The sequence below is a fragment of the Trachinotus anak genome, unplaced genomic scaffold (assembly GCF_046630095.1).
Source record: "Trachinotus anak isolate AG129_WGS33_773 ecotype Australia unplaced genomic scaffold, CSIRO_AGI_Tana_v1 ptg000007l, whole genome shotgun sequence".
NCBI lineage: Eukaryota > Metazoa > Chordata > Actinopteri > Carangiformes > Carangidae > Trachinotus > Trachinotus anak.
The window spans coordinates 12704902-12719629 of NW_027273858.1; the positions used below are offsets into that span (position 1 = coordinate 12704902).

At 42.8% G+C, this 14728-nt stretch overlaps 1 protein-coding gene across 1 annotated transcript; it reads right to left on the reverse strand.

The window, feature by feature from the left end:
- Positions 1-96: 96 nt before the first annotated feature.
- On the reverse strand, positions 97-14620 carry cnnm1 (cyclin and CBS domain divalent metal cation transport mediator 1). Its single transcript, XM_071480643.1, has 10 exons — positions 13084-14620; positions 9238-9381; positions 7912-8052; positions 7578-7747; positions 7370-7469; positions 5352-5497; positions 4633-4876; positions 3410-3514; positions 3001-3102; positions 97-2606 (listed from the first exon to the last, which is right to left on the reverse strand). Exons 1-10 carry the CDS (start codon positions 14552-14554, stop codon positions 2527-2529), a joined length of 2703 nt encoding a protein of 900 aa, XP_071336744.1. The 5' UTR covers positions 14555-14620; the 3' UTR covers positions 97-2526.
- Positions 14621-14728: the final 108 nt, after the last annotated feature.

Genomic DNA, 14728 nt, shown 5'->3' on the forward strand with positions numbered 1-14728 from the left:
TGCAGCAGCCTTTTGAAGCCACTGTACAAATGATTTGAAGTGAGTGACCAGAAGTAATAATAATCCAGGACAAACAAAAACAGCAGAAACAAAAAGTAGGCAATAATAGTTCAGTAAATTTATTAATAATTAAATGTTCCCTTGTGTTGAGCATATGGTCTGTCTCCCCGATATCTTTGGGTAGCTTATATAATCATCTGAATTTTACATTACAAAATGTAACTTTGCCTGTTTATCCCAAACAAACAGCATGTCAGTCCTTACAAATATAAATATAAATTCGTGTAAACCAACTGCAAAATTCTCTGAAAGCATTTGGCTGCGAGAGATTCTGATTCACACAAATCCCCTCGCTCGGAGCCAGTTGTCAGATCAAAAGACTTCCCGTTGTGTGCTCTGTGTACGTAGAGGGGTCAGTGTGAATAGCTTAGCAGTGCAGTATCCTTTGTACTTCTAAAGCCTTACTAGGCAGAATGAATGATATCACTGAGTGTCCCCAAACACCACCTGTTTGTGTGTGCGTGTGCATTTGAAGGGAGGTGGTGGCTTGACGTCAGTGTGCGTCATATTGCTTTCCTCTTTCATATCTCTTTCTCTTGCTCTTGTGTTGAGCAGAGTACCTGCCAAGATTTCGCAAAGCAGATCAGGACAGTCCAAACTGCGCTTGCAGTGGCTGCAGCGTTCACTCATAGTTTAGAAAGGATCCAATTCTGATGTTATTTTGAAGGATCCAATAGTTTCATTTTTGCAATCATATCTAATTTCTGTAAGAATGGCTTTAAAATTTCCTGCCCCATCCTCCTCAGTATGTACAGTTACCTTTTGACCTTACTCCCCCTGAAGCCCCCACCCTGTGTGTGTGTGTGTGTGTGTGTGTGTGTCCCCATGTTAAAACATTTATAAAAAGCTTTCGATTTCAGCAGTTCAGCCTCTAAAGTCCTCTCTTTATAAAGTTCATTTAAGATCTACAGTATTATAAGATTTCAGTAAGTCACATTGCACCTCTGTGAGGAGGAGTTAATGCAGATTGGTATCATCCTATTCATGCATCCTTTTACATAAGCATGCACATGGAAAAAACAGGGATTTCTACAGGAGGTAATTCTAAGGTAAAAGCAGCATAAACAAACATGCAAGTAGCAACTACCCCTCCTCAAGAATACTCACAATGTCCATTTGGACCTTAAGTCCCAGAGATCCAAAAACCCCAAAAGCCCTAGCTTATTTTTAAATGGTGTATGCAGCTTTAGTGACTGGCCCTGTGGGAGATGAACTGTACATAGAAAAAAGTGGCTTAATATGACAGATAACAGTAAGAAGTCGATTAAATTCTCTATCAGTGTAATGACGTGCCTGCATGTTCTACTGAACGCAAACAGAATACAGGCAAATGAATTTTTAAAAACGTAGTAACATTAAGAGAAAAGCTGAATAAGTGAAAGTGTGTGTTTGATAGAAACACTGAAACTGGGTCTATACAGCTACATATGCAGAGAGAAGGGCACGTTTCAATGGGAAGAGATAGAAAAGAGTGTATGTAGGAAACATGCATTAAAGTTAAGAAAGATGAATCTATTGATTGTATGTGGTTGTGTGGTGATGGATTCAAGCCATGTACAGTATATGAGGTGACTTATATTGCTATCTTCAAATCACTTCTTTGTAATTCTGACACTTCTGTATAAAAATCTGGTAAGAAATTGTGTTTTTTTTTTCTATCTCAGGTTATTTAAACTGTGCATGCCTCTCTGAACATGTTGAGAGGTCAGTGTATGTAATAAGTAGTCATTCAGGCTGAGCTTCATTTATGGCTTTATGAAAGTAATTGTGTTCTTTTAACCTGGTGTAAAAATTGTGCTCTTGTCGAGTGAGAGCCGATGGCTAGTGTGTCGGGTTGTGTTGGCAGTCAGTGGCACCGTTATGGCAACATTAGGACAGTTCCCTGTGCAAACAACATTTTCAATATGTGGGAACTGCCTCATAATAACAAATAAATGATAAATCCATTTGTATTCATTGTTTGATCAAGTAAGACGAAGCTTAAAGCTGGCTCAGATTTCATCTAAGGACCATGTTGGGCTTAAATGACAAGCTATGCTGCTGTTTCTGTAACTATAATATCATGGCTTAGATGGGGTGATTAAACATTAACAATATGGACAGAGCTACCACACAAAGGTAACATGGACACGCTTTGCCCCATGAACTACAAAACATGATTGAAACCTGCTGGGATCCATACAGTCTGGTATAAGGCTGGATAAATCCAATACTATGTTGTTTAGATTTGTCCAATCAAGTTTTTTTTCAGACCTGTCTCTCTTATAGTCAGCAATCATTTCAATGGTGAGAATTCAGGCAGAGGTGGGACCTGAGTGTTACCAGTGGCTACAGTAGATAGGATGGCTCAGTCTCCTGTGAGAGTTGTGTCGGAGCATGGAGGGAATCAATGAGGGAGTGGATACCAAGCGGACGATAAAAAGGAAGAAGGTATGTGCTTCATCCCTCTTCCTCAGTGCCGCTGTGCTAGCTGACCACTGGTGGTTGCTCTGGGCCTTCCTCCAAACTCTTTTCTCCATCCCGAGACTTTTTCCTCCTCTTGTTACCTAGAGACAGAACATGATGAAATTCAGATCATTACCGGTCAAAGTACCTGCTGGAGACTGCAGCTAAACTGAGCAGAAGCAACCTACTTCAGACTATACCTCACATTTGCTATTAACTGAAATAAGGTCAGCTGTACCAAGCAGCACAGCTACTGCCTCATATGAATAAATAAAAAATAAATGAGTCATTTTGTATCCGAGCTAACGGGGACAGTTGCATCTGGAGAATCTGTTCTTGCAGGAAGGAGTAGGTTGCAGCGAGCGACACGACACATCACCTGTTGCTAAGATACACCCGTCACTGTTGCTATGCCTGACAGAAAAGTTTGGGCACATCTGACGGTATGTGTGGGCGTGCTGTCGCATTGGCGTTGGTGACAAGTGGCTCACTCACTCAATTTACGCAATAGCTTCTTCCCAATGTTCTCCTCGGAGCTGGACAGAGACAGAGAGCTGATGAAGGGAGAGGTGGATGGCTGAGTCTCTGTAGGCACATCTGAAAGAGAGGGGATGCAGGAGAAATGACAGGTGGAGTAGATGGGGGCGAAAATAATAGTGATATGTAGGTATACAGGCAACAAGACAGATTTCACCACAGGTGACAAACATTTTTATAGACTTAAAGCTGACACTATGTAAATTTTGATTAACCACTGGAGCCACAAATGAATGGCACCTTGATTTTTCCTTCACTCTCTACATTTGTCTTAAGTCAGATGCTTTAAAGACATAATTATTAGGCAAACTAAATAAGAGTCTAGTATAGATGAGTCTGTTTTCTCCAGTCAGGATACATCACTCACCATTCTCCCCATAACTTTCCGGTCGGTCCTCGTGGATGTAGGGAATCTCATCCATGCGGAGGAACACAGTATCATTTGGGCTCCTCTGACCATCAGATTTACTGCCTGTGAAGAGAGAATCAGACCAATCAGCTGTAAACCAGCTGCAAGTAACCGCGTCGCAGCAGCTGGTTTGTGGCTCTGCCCATAGAGGGAGGTAGAGAACTTGCTATGTATCAGTCAGTAGTTTTTCCTTTTTTAAATATAACAGTGGAGACCAGTTAAGGGTTAAAAGTATGAGGTTTGAAGTCAGTACAACCAGTGCAGGGAGCTGAATTGGTAAAATCTGTCGAGTTGTGATTGGACAAAAAAGCTGGAGCTGTATAAACTGGATGCTTCTCTTTTATTGACGACCAACACAGCCATCTGGCTAGTGATTTTTCTTGTCACTAACGTAAACACAGACAAACAGGATGGCGTGTTACACTCAGCATAAGACAGATGGTATGTGAGAAATCCTTTAAGCCAGTACAGATTGGTTGATACCAGGTTTGCACCAGTTTTGTGAGCGAGTCACTGTGAGTGTTTGATTTATAGGAATCATTCTTTACTTATATCGTAAATATAATAAATACAAATAATTAAACTGCTTTTTGTCTCAGATTATGCTATTTTTGACTTGTGTGCTATTTCAGTTATTTTCTCTGTTATTCCATTATTATTTACCTGAGGGACATTAAAGCCCCATTAACTATTCAACCCCTTTTTTTATTTGTTTTCTCTTTTAAAAAAATATCTAAATTCTGCTATTAACAGGGTTGGTTTTGAATAACTTTGCAGCTTTATAAATAATTTATTTTCACTGGATTTGCCAGTCATCAGATTATACATTTTCAGGTTGCCCCTGACAACTCTGAGTATCAGACAGAGACATTACTAATTAAAATGTATTGGTTCTGTCAGACAGGTTCTTGGCCTTTAGCCCACAAAGCACTTCAATCAGTGTGTTTGATCCTTTGAACCTCCTCTTTCTTCCTCTCTACCAGGCCTATGAAAACAGTTCAAATTGCCTCTCACAGTTAAGGTGGAAAAGGTGAATGTTTGGCACATTTACTTGAAAGAACACTTAAATAACTGATGACATTGTGGCAGTTAAATTTTCAGTGGACAAACTGATTAACTGACTAGTAATATAAACAGTTTGTATAGTCAGTGTATTATTACAAAGCATCTACACTACTTACGAACTATTCGGTTTCTTTCATTGAGCTGGGAGGTGTTGCGAAGGCCACCGTGGGGATGGAGATGTGCGAGGCGTGCCAGCCCCAGCCGAGTGTGTGTGTGTGTGAGGGGGAGGGCGATGCTGTGTGAGCGAGTCTCTGGGACTGGAGGCCTCCCTTTAGCGTCAGGATCCACTGGGTCTGGCGTCTGAGGTGAGCTGTCCATCCTGGTTGCCATCAGAGCGTTCTGGTAGTGGTTCCTGGTGATCTGTGGGGACATAGACAGCCAGTATTATCATCTGCATTAGATGGGTGCGTGCACGGCTGTGGACAGAGGGGAAACGTGGACTGTACTGGGCAGAGGGGAGGAGAGGTGAAGTGAGAGGGCCCATCCATCATTTAAGGCTAAAATATTCATGGTTGAAATGGAGCACAATTATCCCCAGTGATTAAAGGAAAGAGGCTGTGTGGAGTGGAGAGCGAGAGACAGGATGTCTGTGTTCAGTCAGAATCAGAGATTAGGACATATCAAAGCATAGCAGAGGAAGATTCTGCATTATTTTAAAAATTAAATTGTGGGAGCTGAGGAGTGCAGTTGTTTGCTTGTGCTCCCAATGTTTACCTTCTGTGCACAGGAAATAATTCATTTAATTGGAGGTTATAATTATGTATATAATAAAAGAATAATTACATTTGTTTCCGTATGTTTCTGTGTTGTGTGTATAGGCATTTATGTGTGGGACCTTGATAATCTGCAGGTCTGTGAGCTGTCGAACTGAGTAGTCTGGTAGGTAGATCCCTCCTCCTGTAGTGAGCTGACCCACACTGCCTCCACTCAGTAAGGAATCTGATTGGTTCAGACCGCTGCCTCGGGAACTGTACCTGTGACCTGAACAGAAGAGAAGAAAAAAATTACTTTTAGTTGTGTATTTTATACATGCATTATCACTTTTAGGTCAAAATGCTCTTTAATTCTAATTTTTAGTTTCTGTGTTCAGCACACGGGAGTAAAACAGACATTTTTTGGCTCTGTCTTTTTCAGTGCACCAAAACATGCACCACAGCTCTCTCTCTTGTACTTCTCAAGTCGGTCTTATTTTCAACAATTAAGGAAAACAGCCATGTATTGTATTTCTGAGTTCAATTCAAGTCTATCAAAATTAAACAGGTATATTATATATTTTTTAGTTCATAAAACTAGAATTACTGCCCTGCCTCTGTCAACCAGTCAAGTTGCAGTTTGCAAGCATGTCTGGCCAGACTCATATACTATATATATATATATATATATATATATATATATATATATATATATATATATATATATATATATATATATACACTGGGGTCCAACAGGCTGATGATCTCAGTATGTAGCAATCTATATAGTAAAGTCTTTTCAACCTGCCAGCACAGAAGAGTTATATATTTTATTTAATTTCAAGATGGCCACCCAATATTAATGTCACCAATTTAGCTTCCAACCAAATATGAAATATAGTACCAATCTGCCCCTCTGTTCCTGAGTTACAGAACATTATGATGTCACAGTGACGGTGACCTTTGACCTGTAAGATATAAAATGTCATCAGTTCATCATTTTATCCTATTAGACATTTGTGTGAAATTTAGTCATAATTAGTGTGTGAATTCTTGAGTTATGGCCAAAAAAATGTTTTTTCAGGTCACAATGACCTTGACCTTTGACTTTTGACCAGCAAAATCAGCATCATCACCATCTAATTAGTGCAAATTTGAGTCCAATTGAACATTTGTGCCAAATTTGATGAAATTTCCTGAAGGTGTTCCTGAGATATCATGTCCATAATGGGATAGACATATAAATGTACGTACGGATGGACAAACAACTTGAAAACATAGAACCTCTGGTAACGGCTGTCACCAGAGGCATAATGAACATTAACATGTTTCCAAAATCATTTAAACCACTAAGAAATGTGTTTCTCCATGGGTTTATAAAGTATCACTAAAATAAAGTTCTCACTAGAAAAACATTGTAACACAAACTGTTTGTTGACTGTGACCCACTCCTCACATTGTTAACTATATCAAATACAATCTCATTCTGTTTGGTGCCAACACACCTTTACAACTCAACTTTACTTACATTAAATCATAGAAATGGGGAAACACTGTAATTAGAGCAGCAATTATAGATTTTCAATGAGCCAAAGATTGATGATGTTAGACATAGAAGGTCTTTTCCATTCATTCTGTATGGTTTCAAGTTGTGCACTGAGAAGCAAGAAATGCTGTCCCTGTCAAGTCCACCAAAAAGCAATGACTCAGAGAGAGAAAGCAAGATACTTCTGCAGCTGCTTAAGGGAAAATTCTGTATCCTGTGATGTCCCAATAAGGGATTTTCAAATATTTAATGTCTTCCAAATTGCTTTGAGTTCACCCTGAACATAACACATGCAAAACATGCACAGGGAGAGAGGGAGGGAGGGAGAGAAAGACAGAGAGAGAGAGAGAGAGAGAGAGAGAGAGAGAGAGAGAGAGAGAGAGAGAGAGAGAGAGAGAGAGACTGACTAACTGAGACTTTCTGCTTGCTCTGCAATCTTAGCTGGATTTCAGATAATCCTGTGCAGGTCATGTCCTTCCACTGGGAAATTCTCTGAAATCTCTTCTTTTAATTACTCACTTCACACGGCTGCTGCTGCTGCCGCTGCTCTTGCATGTTCACTGTGAGTCCCCTAGAATTATTGATCTACATTGCTTCGTGTGCGCGCTTACTTACCAAAAGGCAGGGGTGGGATGAGTGCTGGCATGCCATAATAGGAAAATGCTCCATTTTCAAAGCGGAGAGCCTCCTTTCCTATCTCTACCTCCACCCGTCCCTGCAACGTCAACACAGCCATTTACATGCATGGGGTCTGATCTCTATGCTCATGTTGTGAACCCTGAATTGATTACTCATCTAATGGAGCTGTCAGTTTGGGATTTACCTGCAGGATGAGGACAAAGTAGTCGACAGGCTTGTTTCTCTGGAAGAGGTAGTGTTGAGAAGCGTGTTTGTTTTTGGGGTTGAATTTGAGTTCCTGCACAACGCTGGGATGTTTAATGAGACGCAGCAAAATCTTCTCTGACAGGTGACATGGCCTAAAAGGCTCTACCTCTGCAAGATAGATGCAGACACACACAAAAACAAGAGTCAAAGGAAGAACACTGGATTCCCTGTCACATGTCCTTATCCTCATTCCATCCTGCAATCCAGTGTTCACCCACAAATATTCTGCATAGTATCCATGCACACTTGCATAAACACCCTTGCAAAGCTACCTGTTGCCAAGAAGCGGTGTGTTGCAAGCAACAGCTGGGGCGAGATCTTCACCTTCAGCTCATTTTCTGCCAGTTTGAAGATAGAAAAATCCTGCTGTTTCCTCTCGTGGTTGGATACTCTCCTTTTGGTCCGATTATCAGCTGTGAACACACGCATTGCAAATCATGTAAAGTGCAAAGTGTACACTGCAGATTTACATGTGATTATATACACTCTGATAAAAGCTGAGTGAGGGAAAGGCGTGTTACTCTTTTCTCTGATTTGGTTTGCCTTACCAGGTAATCCGTATATAACCAGTGTTCTTGTTTGCACTACAAGGAATTAGCAACTACTTTGAGATGCCAGTGACCTCATTAGTTGATGCAGCTTTATACTGTAGGCTACTTGCTAACAGACAGTACAGATGGACTTTGTAAACATGATTTCTCTTGGTGAGTTTACCTTTATCTACAGATCACTTGAGATTATCCAGCGCTGTGTACACACACAGCTGATAGATAAATTGACTTATCCTCTAAAGATGTGAGGAGTATTAATGTACTATATACCATTAAATGCATCATAGCTATATATATATATATATATATATATATATATATATATATATATATATATATATATATATACACACACACACACACACACACACACACACACACATAATTATGCACATGCAGAACCCCAGAGTTTATGAACACCCACACAAGTGCACCCATGACAGAGACTGCTTCACACACTCATGCCTGTAATTAAAACTGTAGCATTCTCCAGTGTATTATTTTCCTTTCCTTTCCTTGTGGAAGTTATTTCACTAACTGTGGCACGGAAATAGTAAAAATTCAGTGCATGACAAGAAAGTACAGACCAGATTGGATATGAATTGAAGGGAGCTTGGCATTTGAATTCCTCTCTGTGGAGAGCCTTTCCGGACAATTAAAGATGAGCGGATTATGGTGATTATCTGTGAGACTGGGCCATTTATTCACATTATTTAATTATGCATCAGCAAGGAGCTGGGAACAGCAGGGGAGAGAAGGTGGGATCAAAAGTCTAGTGAGAAAACAGGAGAGTAGATGGTAGAGAGAGGAAACTGAAATGTACTATTCATCGTGCAATTCTGCTAGTAACATCCCTAATAATTACTGTGTAAATATATGCTGCTGAGTTGAGCATTATCCAGAGACATTGTGAACAAAATCTGTCAGCTGCTGTGACAAACTGAGAGAAAATCTATTCAGTATGGGAGCTGGAAATACAATAAAACTGATTCATAGCTAATGCAACGTGTCATAATAATAATCAGCATGTCTATGTGTCATACGTACTGTACAGGTCTGTCTCATCCACAATCTCAGACTTGATGATCTCCTCTATGACGTCCTCCAGGGTGACGATGCCCATCACTTCGTAGAAGGGGTCTCCCTCCCCCTCACTGTTCACCCTCTGCACCACAGCCAGGTGGGATTTACCTGCATTCATTACGAAAGTAAAAGGGTGAGTTCCGGTGTTTTCAAAATGAGAGCTGGTGCTAAAAACTGCTCACGCCATGGGTCGAGAGGCAACGTCACTGGATAAAAATAACAGGAGTCAACAGCCTCCAACTGGATCTGTGCAGTCAAGATGAAAATCAGCATTAATATACCAACTGGAGCTGAGAGACTATAAACACAGATGAGAGCTATCTTTGAGCTTGGGAAGGAAATTATTTCACTGTTGGGACTGCCCATGTGTGTGTGTGTGTGTGTGTGTGTGTGTGTGTGTGATTCAGACGAGAAGTAAGTGGGCATTGGGGGATAAGTCTGGAGACACTTTGACAGTTTAGAAGACTTGGCCCTTACATAAATACTGAGATTACACAATCAGTCTGGGCATGCCTGCATCTGCTGACCAAACTGCCCATGCTGCTGCCGCCTCTGTAAACACACATACAATACATACACACAAACACAGTACACACATACACACACACACACGCTTACACATCCATGAGCAGACCCGGCGCTCCCACTCACTTAGTGTTTGGCTGAACATGACAAGCCTGCCAGATACAGTGACACACAGCTCGCCAACAGCATCTCTGGAACGAGTCGATAAAGCAAATGTGACAAGAAATCATTGTTGCCAGCAAACTCCAGCATCACAAGGAGAGCAGGGCGGGAAAAAGGGCCATGACTGTTACACTAGCTGCAGCACAAACGAGTTATGACATATAGATTTCTTTTATTTTAAACTCACAGATATTTTTTTAAATCAACTTTTATGCATTAAGATGTATTTAATGTTAATTTTTGCTTTGTCATCATAAGCGTCACTGTCATGGTTTTCCTTATGTCAACACGTACTTCAGTTTGGTGACCAAATAAGTTATCTAACCAAATCTATGATGTCACTAGAACACAGATTTCAACAGACACGCAGTCTCCAACCTTATTTCTAACAAAATCAGTGGCTCATATGAGATGGGCCGATTTAGGGGATCACTGCCAAGGGATAAAATGGATCAAATGCTTTAATCCACTGCAACAAGAAAAAAAAAAAATCCTGATTGACTGACACGAGGCCACATGAAACTGGCCTCAGTGCGATTGGCTGAGGTGCTGAGGTTGTACTCAGCACCCAGGTCAGATTGTCTGAAGAGCTCAGGTGAGTCAGAGGTGGATTTGCCCTCAGCTGCTGATGTGCCCTGGCACTGCATTACATCATTCATACGTTACATAATACTCTTGCAGAAGGGCACAAACACACACTTACCAGTCTCACACACGCAGACCCACACGCCTGAGGCGAAACTGGGTCTGCCATGGATGTCCCTTTTGCAACTGTTTCTGCTCCGCTGGTTTCCCAGGCTCCTCCAGTCTATGTTTAAACTCCACGTGTGGTTTTATATCATGCATAATATGTTTGTGTATGATGATGTGCGTTATGTGTATAGTTGTTGTCTGTGCTTGCTGCGAACATTTACAGCCATATAGCACCATAGGATGAATTCATGCATTGTTAATGTTGCTGCAGCAATTTTTTCCTCAGGTTTCACACACATGCACACACAACAATTTATGCACAAAACCATAATGGCTGCCTTCTATGATTTATTTACTAAAGAGTGTCGATTTGTTTTGTGTGATGCTTAGTGTATTTAACTTGCAGAGCGGTGTTGTATGTGTATGTGTTTAAGCCAAACTTAAATACTGTAATCAAGTCCAATTTTAAGGTACTTGTACTTCTACTCCACTGCATTTCAGGGTAAAATATTGCACTTTTTACTCTACAACATTTATTTAACGCCAATAGTTATAGCTGCTTTTCAGATTAGGATTACACATATAGAATACATGATCAGTTTACAAAAAACTAGAATATTAGGGCACTAGTTACGTGTTAATTCATTGATAAAAATGTTGTTGATAATACGTCTGTTTCTACACTCAAGTCAAATTTGAATGCAGGACTTTTAGCTGTAATGGAGGGTTTTATAAGGGGGTATTAATTTGCTACTTTTATTTAAGAAAATGACTCGTCCCAATAAATTAAAATATTTGTACTCATGAAACTTTTATACCATGAAAGCATAAATAAATGACATAAAGAGCATAGCTTGCCACAGATATTTTTCCCACTGCACAGTATGTTTGCACATTTCACACATTACTGGTGACATTTCCATCCTCTCCCCTAACACAGACCTCCCCCCTGCTGCCCATCAGCCTCCTCAGTGAGACATCCTCACAGCTCCCAGCAAGGCTTCCTGAACAGCAGGAGTCTTTAATCCATGAGAGCAAAGTAGGAAAGAGGGGAAGGGAAAAGGTTAGAGCTGAATTTTTCATGGTAGCTCTGCAGGCTTGGGTTGCCACCGAACCTACAGAGCGGAAGAAGCTTCAAAGTCACCGCAGGCCGACAATTAGATGCACACAAACAATCTAAAGGTGACACCTGACTTCACCTTTCCGCCTAATTTTATATATTTTTCTAAAGCGCACAGACAGTATGGAGATGCACACAAAGATTGGCTCAGCTTGAGCCCCTGCATCACAAAGCTATCATTTATGATGCCTAACAAAATAAAGCGGTAGACGTCCTGACCTGTAAGCGGCCATCCCATTCATGATGCTGCCACGGTCACCACTGTGTCACCTTTCACAATCTGACTGGACAACTGCTGCCTCCCACTGACATCTATTGAGCTTCCTTTATCAATGAAACAGATTTACACCTTCATCCCCACAACATAAACCAATGTCAATGAAATCCTTGCGTAACACTTGATCCACTAGCCTCTCATATGTCTCCATTTTACCATGTGATGCTGTCAGGGGAGCAGTTTGAGCTGTTCGCTCCACAGCATCGATTCAGAGTCATATTCAATGCTATCATCAAGACTGAATGGGCTCCCTGGAGAGAGGCGACACACTTTTGCTCGGTTGTGAACAGATGCTATCACTGCATGTGCATGAGAGACAGAGTGCTGTAACACTGTGAATGCACTTATCAGCAAAGATGCTTATCAGACTAAAGATGTATGAGTCAGAGAGAGACAGCAGTGACATTCATTGCCTCTGCTACCATTCCAGCGAAGGCGAACTCCTGCTGAATTCCCTGCTGAAGCAGTTGAACATTACATTTAAGTGTAGAGCTGATAACTGATACACATGTGGAAAGGGGAAACAAGCAGGGGTGGTGGGGGCAGATCAAGTTCACAGAGTTGTTGTCATGGGAAAATTACATTTACTACATAAATCCTTAAGATAACCCCATTCTGGTCCTTGGTATAGCCTCTAACCTCTGGCTGAACCACACTCACTGTGTGACACTGTATCAGATTTCACATATGGCTCTCACTGCTTTCAAAGGGCTTTATTGGCAGGCCCACTGTGAGCCAAAAGACTGATGTATACACTGACCTCTCTGAAATCTTAGGTTTTAAGTGCACAGTCACTTCAAAGGACATTCAGTTCTCCAGTTGTAATGTTGCTTTTAATCTGCGCTTTAAACCTTTTATTTTTTGTAGCCTAAGCTTTGAAAGGTGCTATAAATAAAAAAAAATTACTTACTTAATTTAACTCCTAGGTATCAGGAGGAAGCCATGAGACTGTTCTGAAACACATGGCGCCTCACACACTCAACGCTCAAGTGGCTTGTAAGTTCTTCTCAACATGTGAAAACAAAGGACTAACCTCTCTTAAATTCCTCCAGCATCACATCCAGCTTGGTGTCATGGAACACGCAGTGCATGGGATGCTTGTAAAACTGAGTGATCGTCTTCAGAGGGGTGCAATCGTCAGGATCCACGAAGGCCAGGTCTTTGACAAACAGGATGTCCACGATGTTGGACCTCTCGTTCTCGTAGACCGGGATTCGGGTGAAGCCGCTCTGCATCACGTCGGACATGGTGCAGAAGTCCAGCACGGCGTCCGACGACAGCATGTAGCAGTCTGACAGCGGGGTCAGCACGTCCTCCACGGTCTTGGTCCTCAGCTCCAGGGCTCCCTGGATGATGTTGAGCTCCTCTTTGACCAGGTCGTGGTAAGGGTCTGTGACCCGCAGCATGGCCACCAACTTCTCCCTGGTGTAAAAGTTGCTGATCTCTTGGTGCAGCATGATGTCCAGTATCTTGGAGACTGGGTAGGCGATGGGGAAAAACACCAGCATCAGCAGGCGGGTCGCGCACAGGGTCTTGGAGGCGATGGCGAGACTGTGCCTGGACGCCACGGAGTGAGGTAAAATCTCGCCAATAAAGAATATCCCCAAAGTACAGAAGGCAGTTGAGAGAGCAGTCATTCCTAAAATCTGGCACATCCACACTACGAAGCATGTATTTGTTAGCACGTTACCCAGCACCACGGTACAAAGGATGTAGTTTCCATGTTTACGCACTGACTCTATTTTCCGTGCGTATTTCTGCTCCTTCTCTGTGCCACTGTTCTGCAGGACCCGCAGCTCCACGGGGTCCAGAGCCAGCATGCTGATGTTCAGACCGCTGCACAGAGCAGATAGCCCCAACAAGAGCACCGAGACACCCGCCTGGAGCCAAACATCTGCCTCTGGAGGTCTCTCCACCACCGCCAGCCAGAAATCTTTGGTGCTGAAATGCTCCCATTTCACTCCATCGAAAGCGCACATGGAGTAGTATTTGACCACCTCCCCTCTGCGCAGGTCTTTAGCGAGCAGCTCCACCAGAACTGAGTTGTGACTTGAGGTGGATCTGAAAGAGCCCAGAAGCTCGATGTCAGAGCTCCGGGCATTCTCCTCTTCACACGGGTTCCCTCTGGACCGGAGCCGCCTCTCCGCGTCCGCGCTGTCCCCACCTGGTTCCTCTATGAACGCGATCCACGGAGCGGCAGGAGCGGCGTCAGGTCTGCCGCTGAGGTTCAGGCTGTTGGGATGCTCCGCAGCTGGGGATGCGGAGTAGTAAACCCTCAGCATGAACCGGGTCCCCTCGGTCGCCCTCAGTACCCCATCCTGCACGGACAGCTCTCCGCTCTGGGTGTCCTCCGGCCGGACGCCGAGCAGCGCTGCCGCTGGGGCCGGCAGAGAGGAGAGGGTGACGGTGAGGAAGAGGAGAGAGAGCCGGTGCGGATGCAGGATGCAGCAGAGAGCATCCGCAGCATCCGCAGCCATCATGCTGAATGAACCACTGAAGGACATGGGAGAACCGGGTCACGTGGTCTGCGGATGGGCTGATGGAGCAGCTGGGTGGCCATATCCACGAAGGAGAGGATGGGTATGTGACTGTGACACAGAGCAAGAGAGAGAGAGAGAGAGAGAGAGAGAGAGAGAGAGAGAGAGAGAGGTGGGGGTGGGGGGGGGGGGGGGGGGGGG

Coding starts and splice junctions, on each gene's coding strand:
- cnnm1 (XM_071480643.1), bottom strand. CDS start 14,554: ATGTCCTTCAGTGGTTCATTCAGCATGATGGCTGCGGATGCTGCGGAT. Junction 7,470..7,577: donor ACTTTGTCCTCATCCTGCAG/GTAAATCCCAAA, acceptor TTGACGTTGCAG/GGACGGGTGGAGGTAGAGAT. Junction 5,498..7,369: donor CATCCCACCCCTGCCTTTTG/GTAAGTAAGCGC, acceptor TCTTCTGTTCAG/GTCACAGGTACAGTTCCCGA.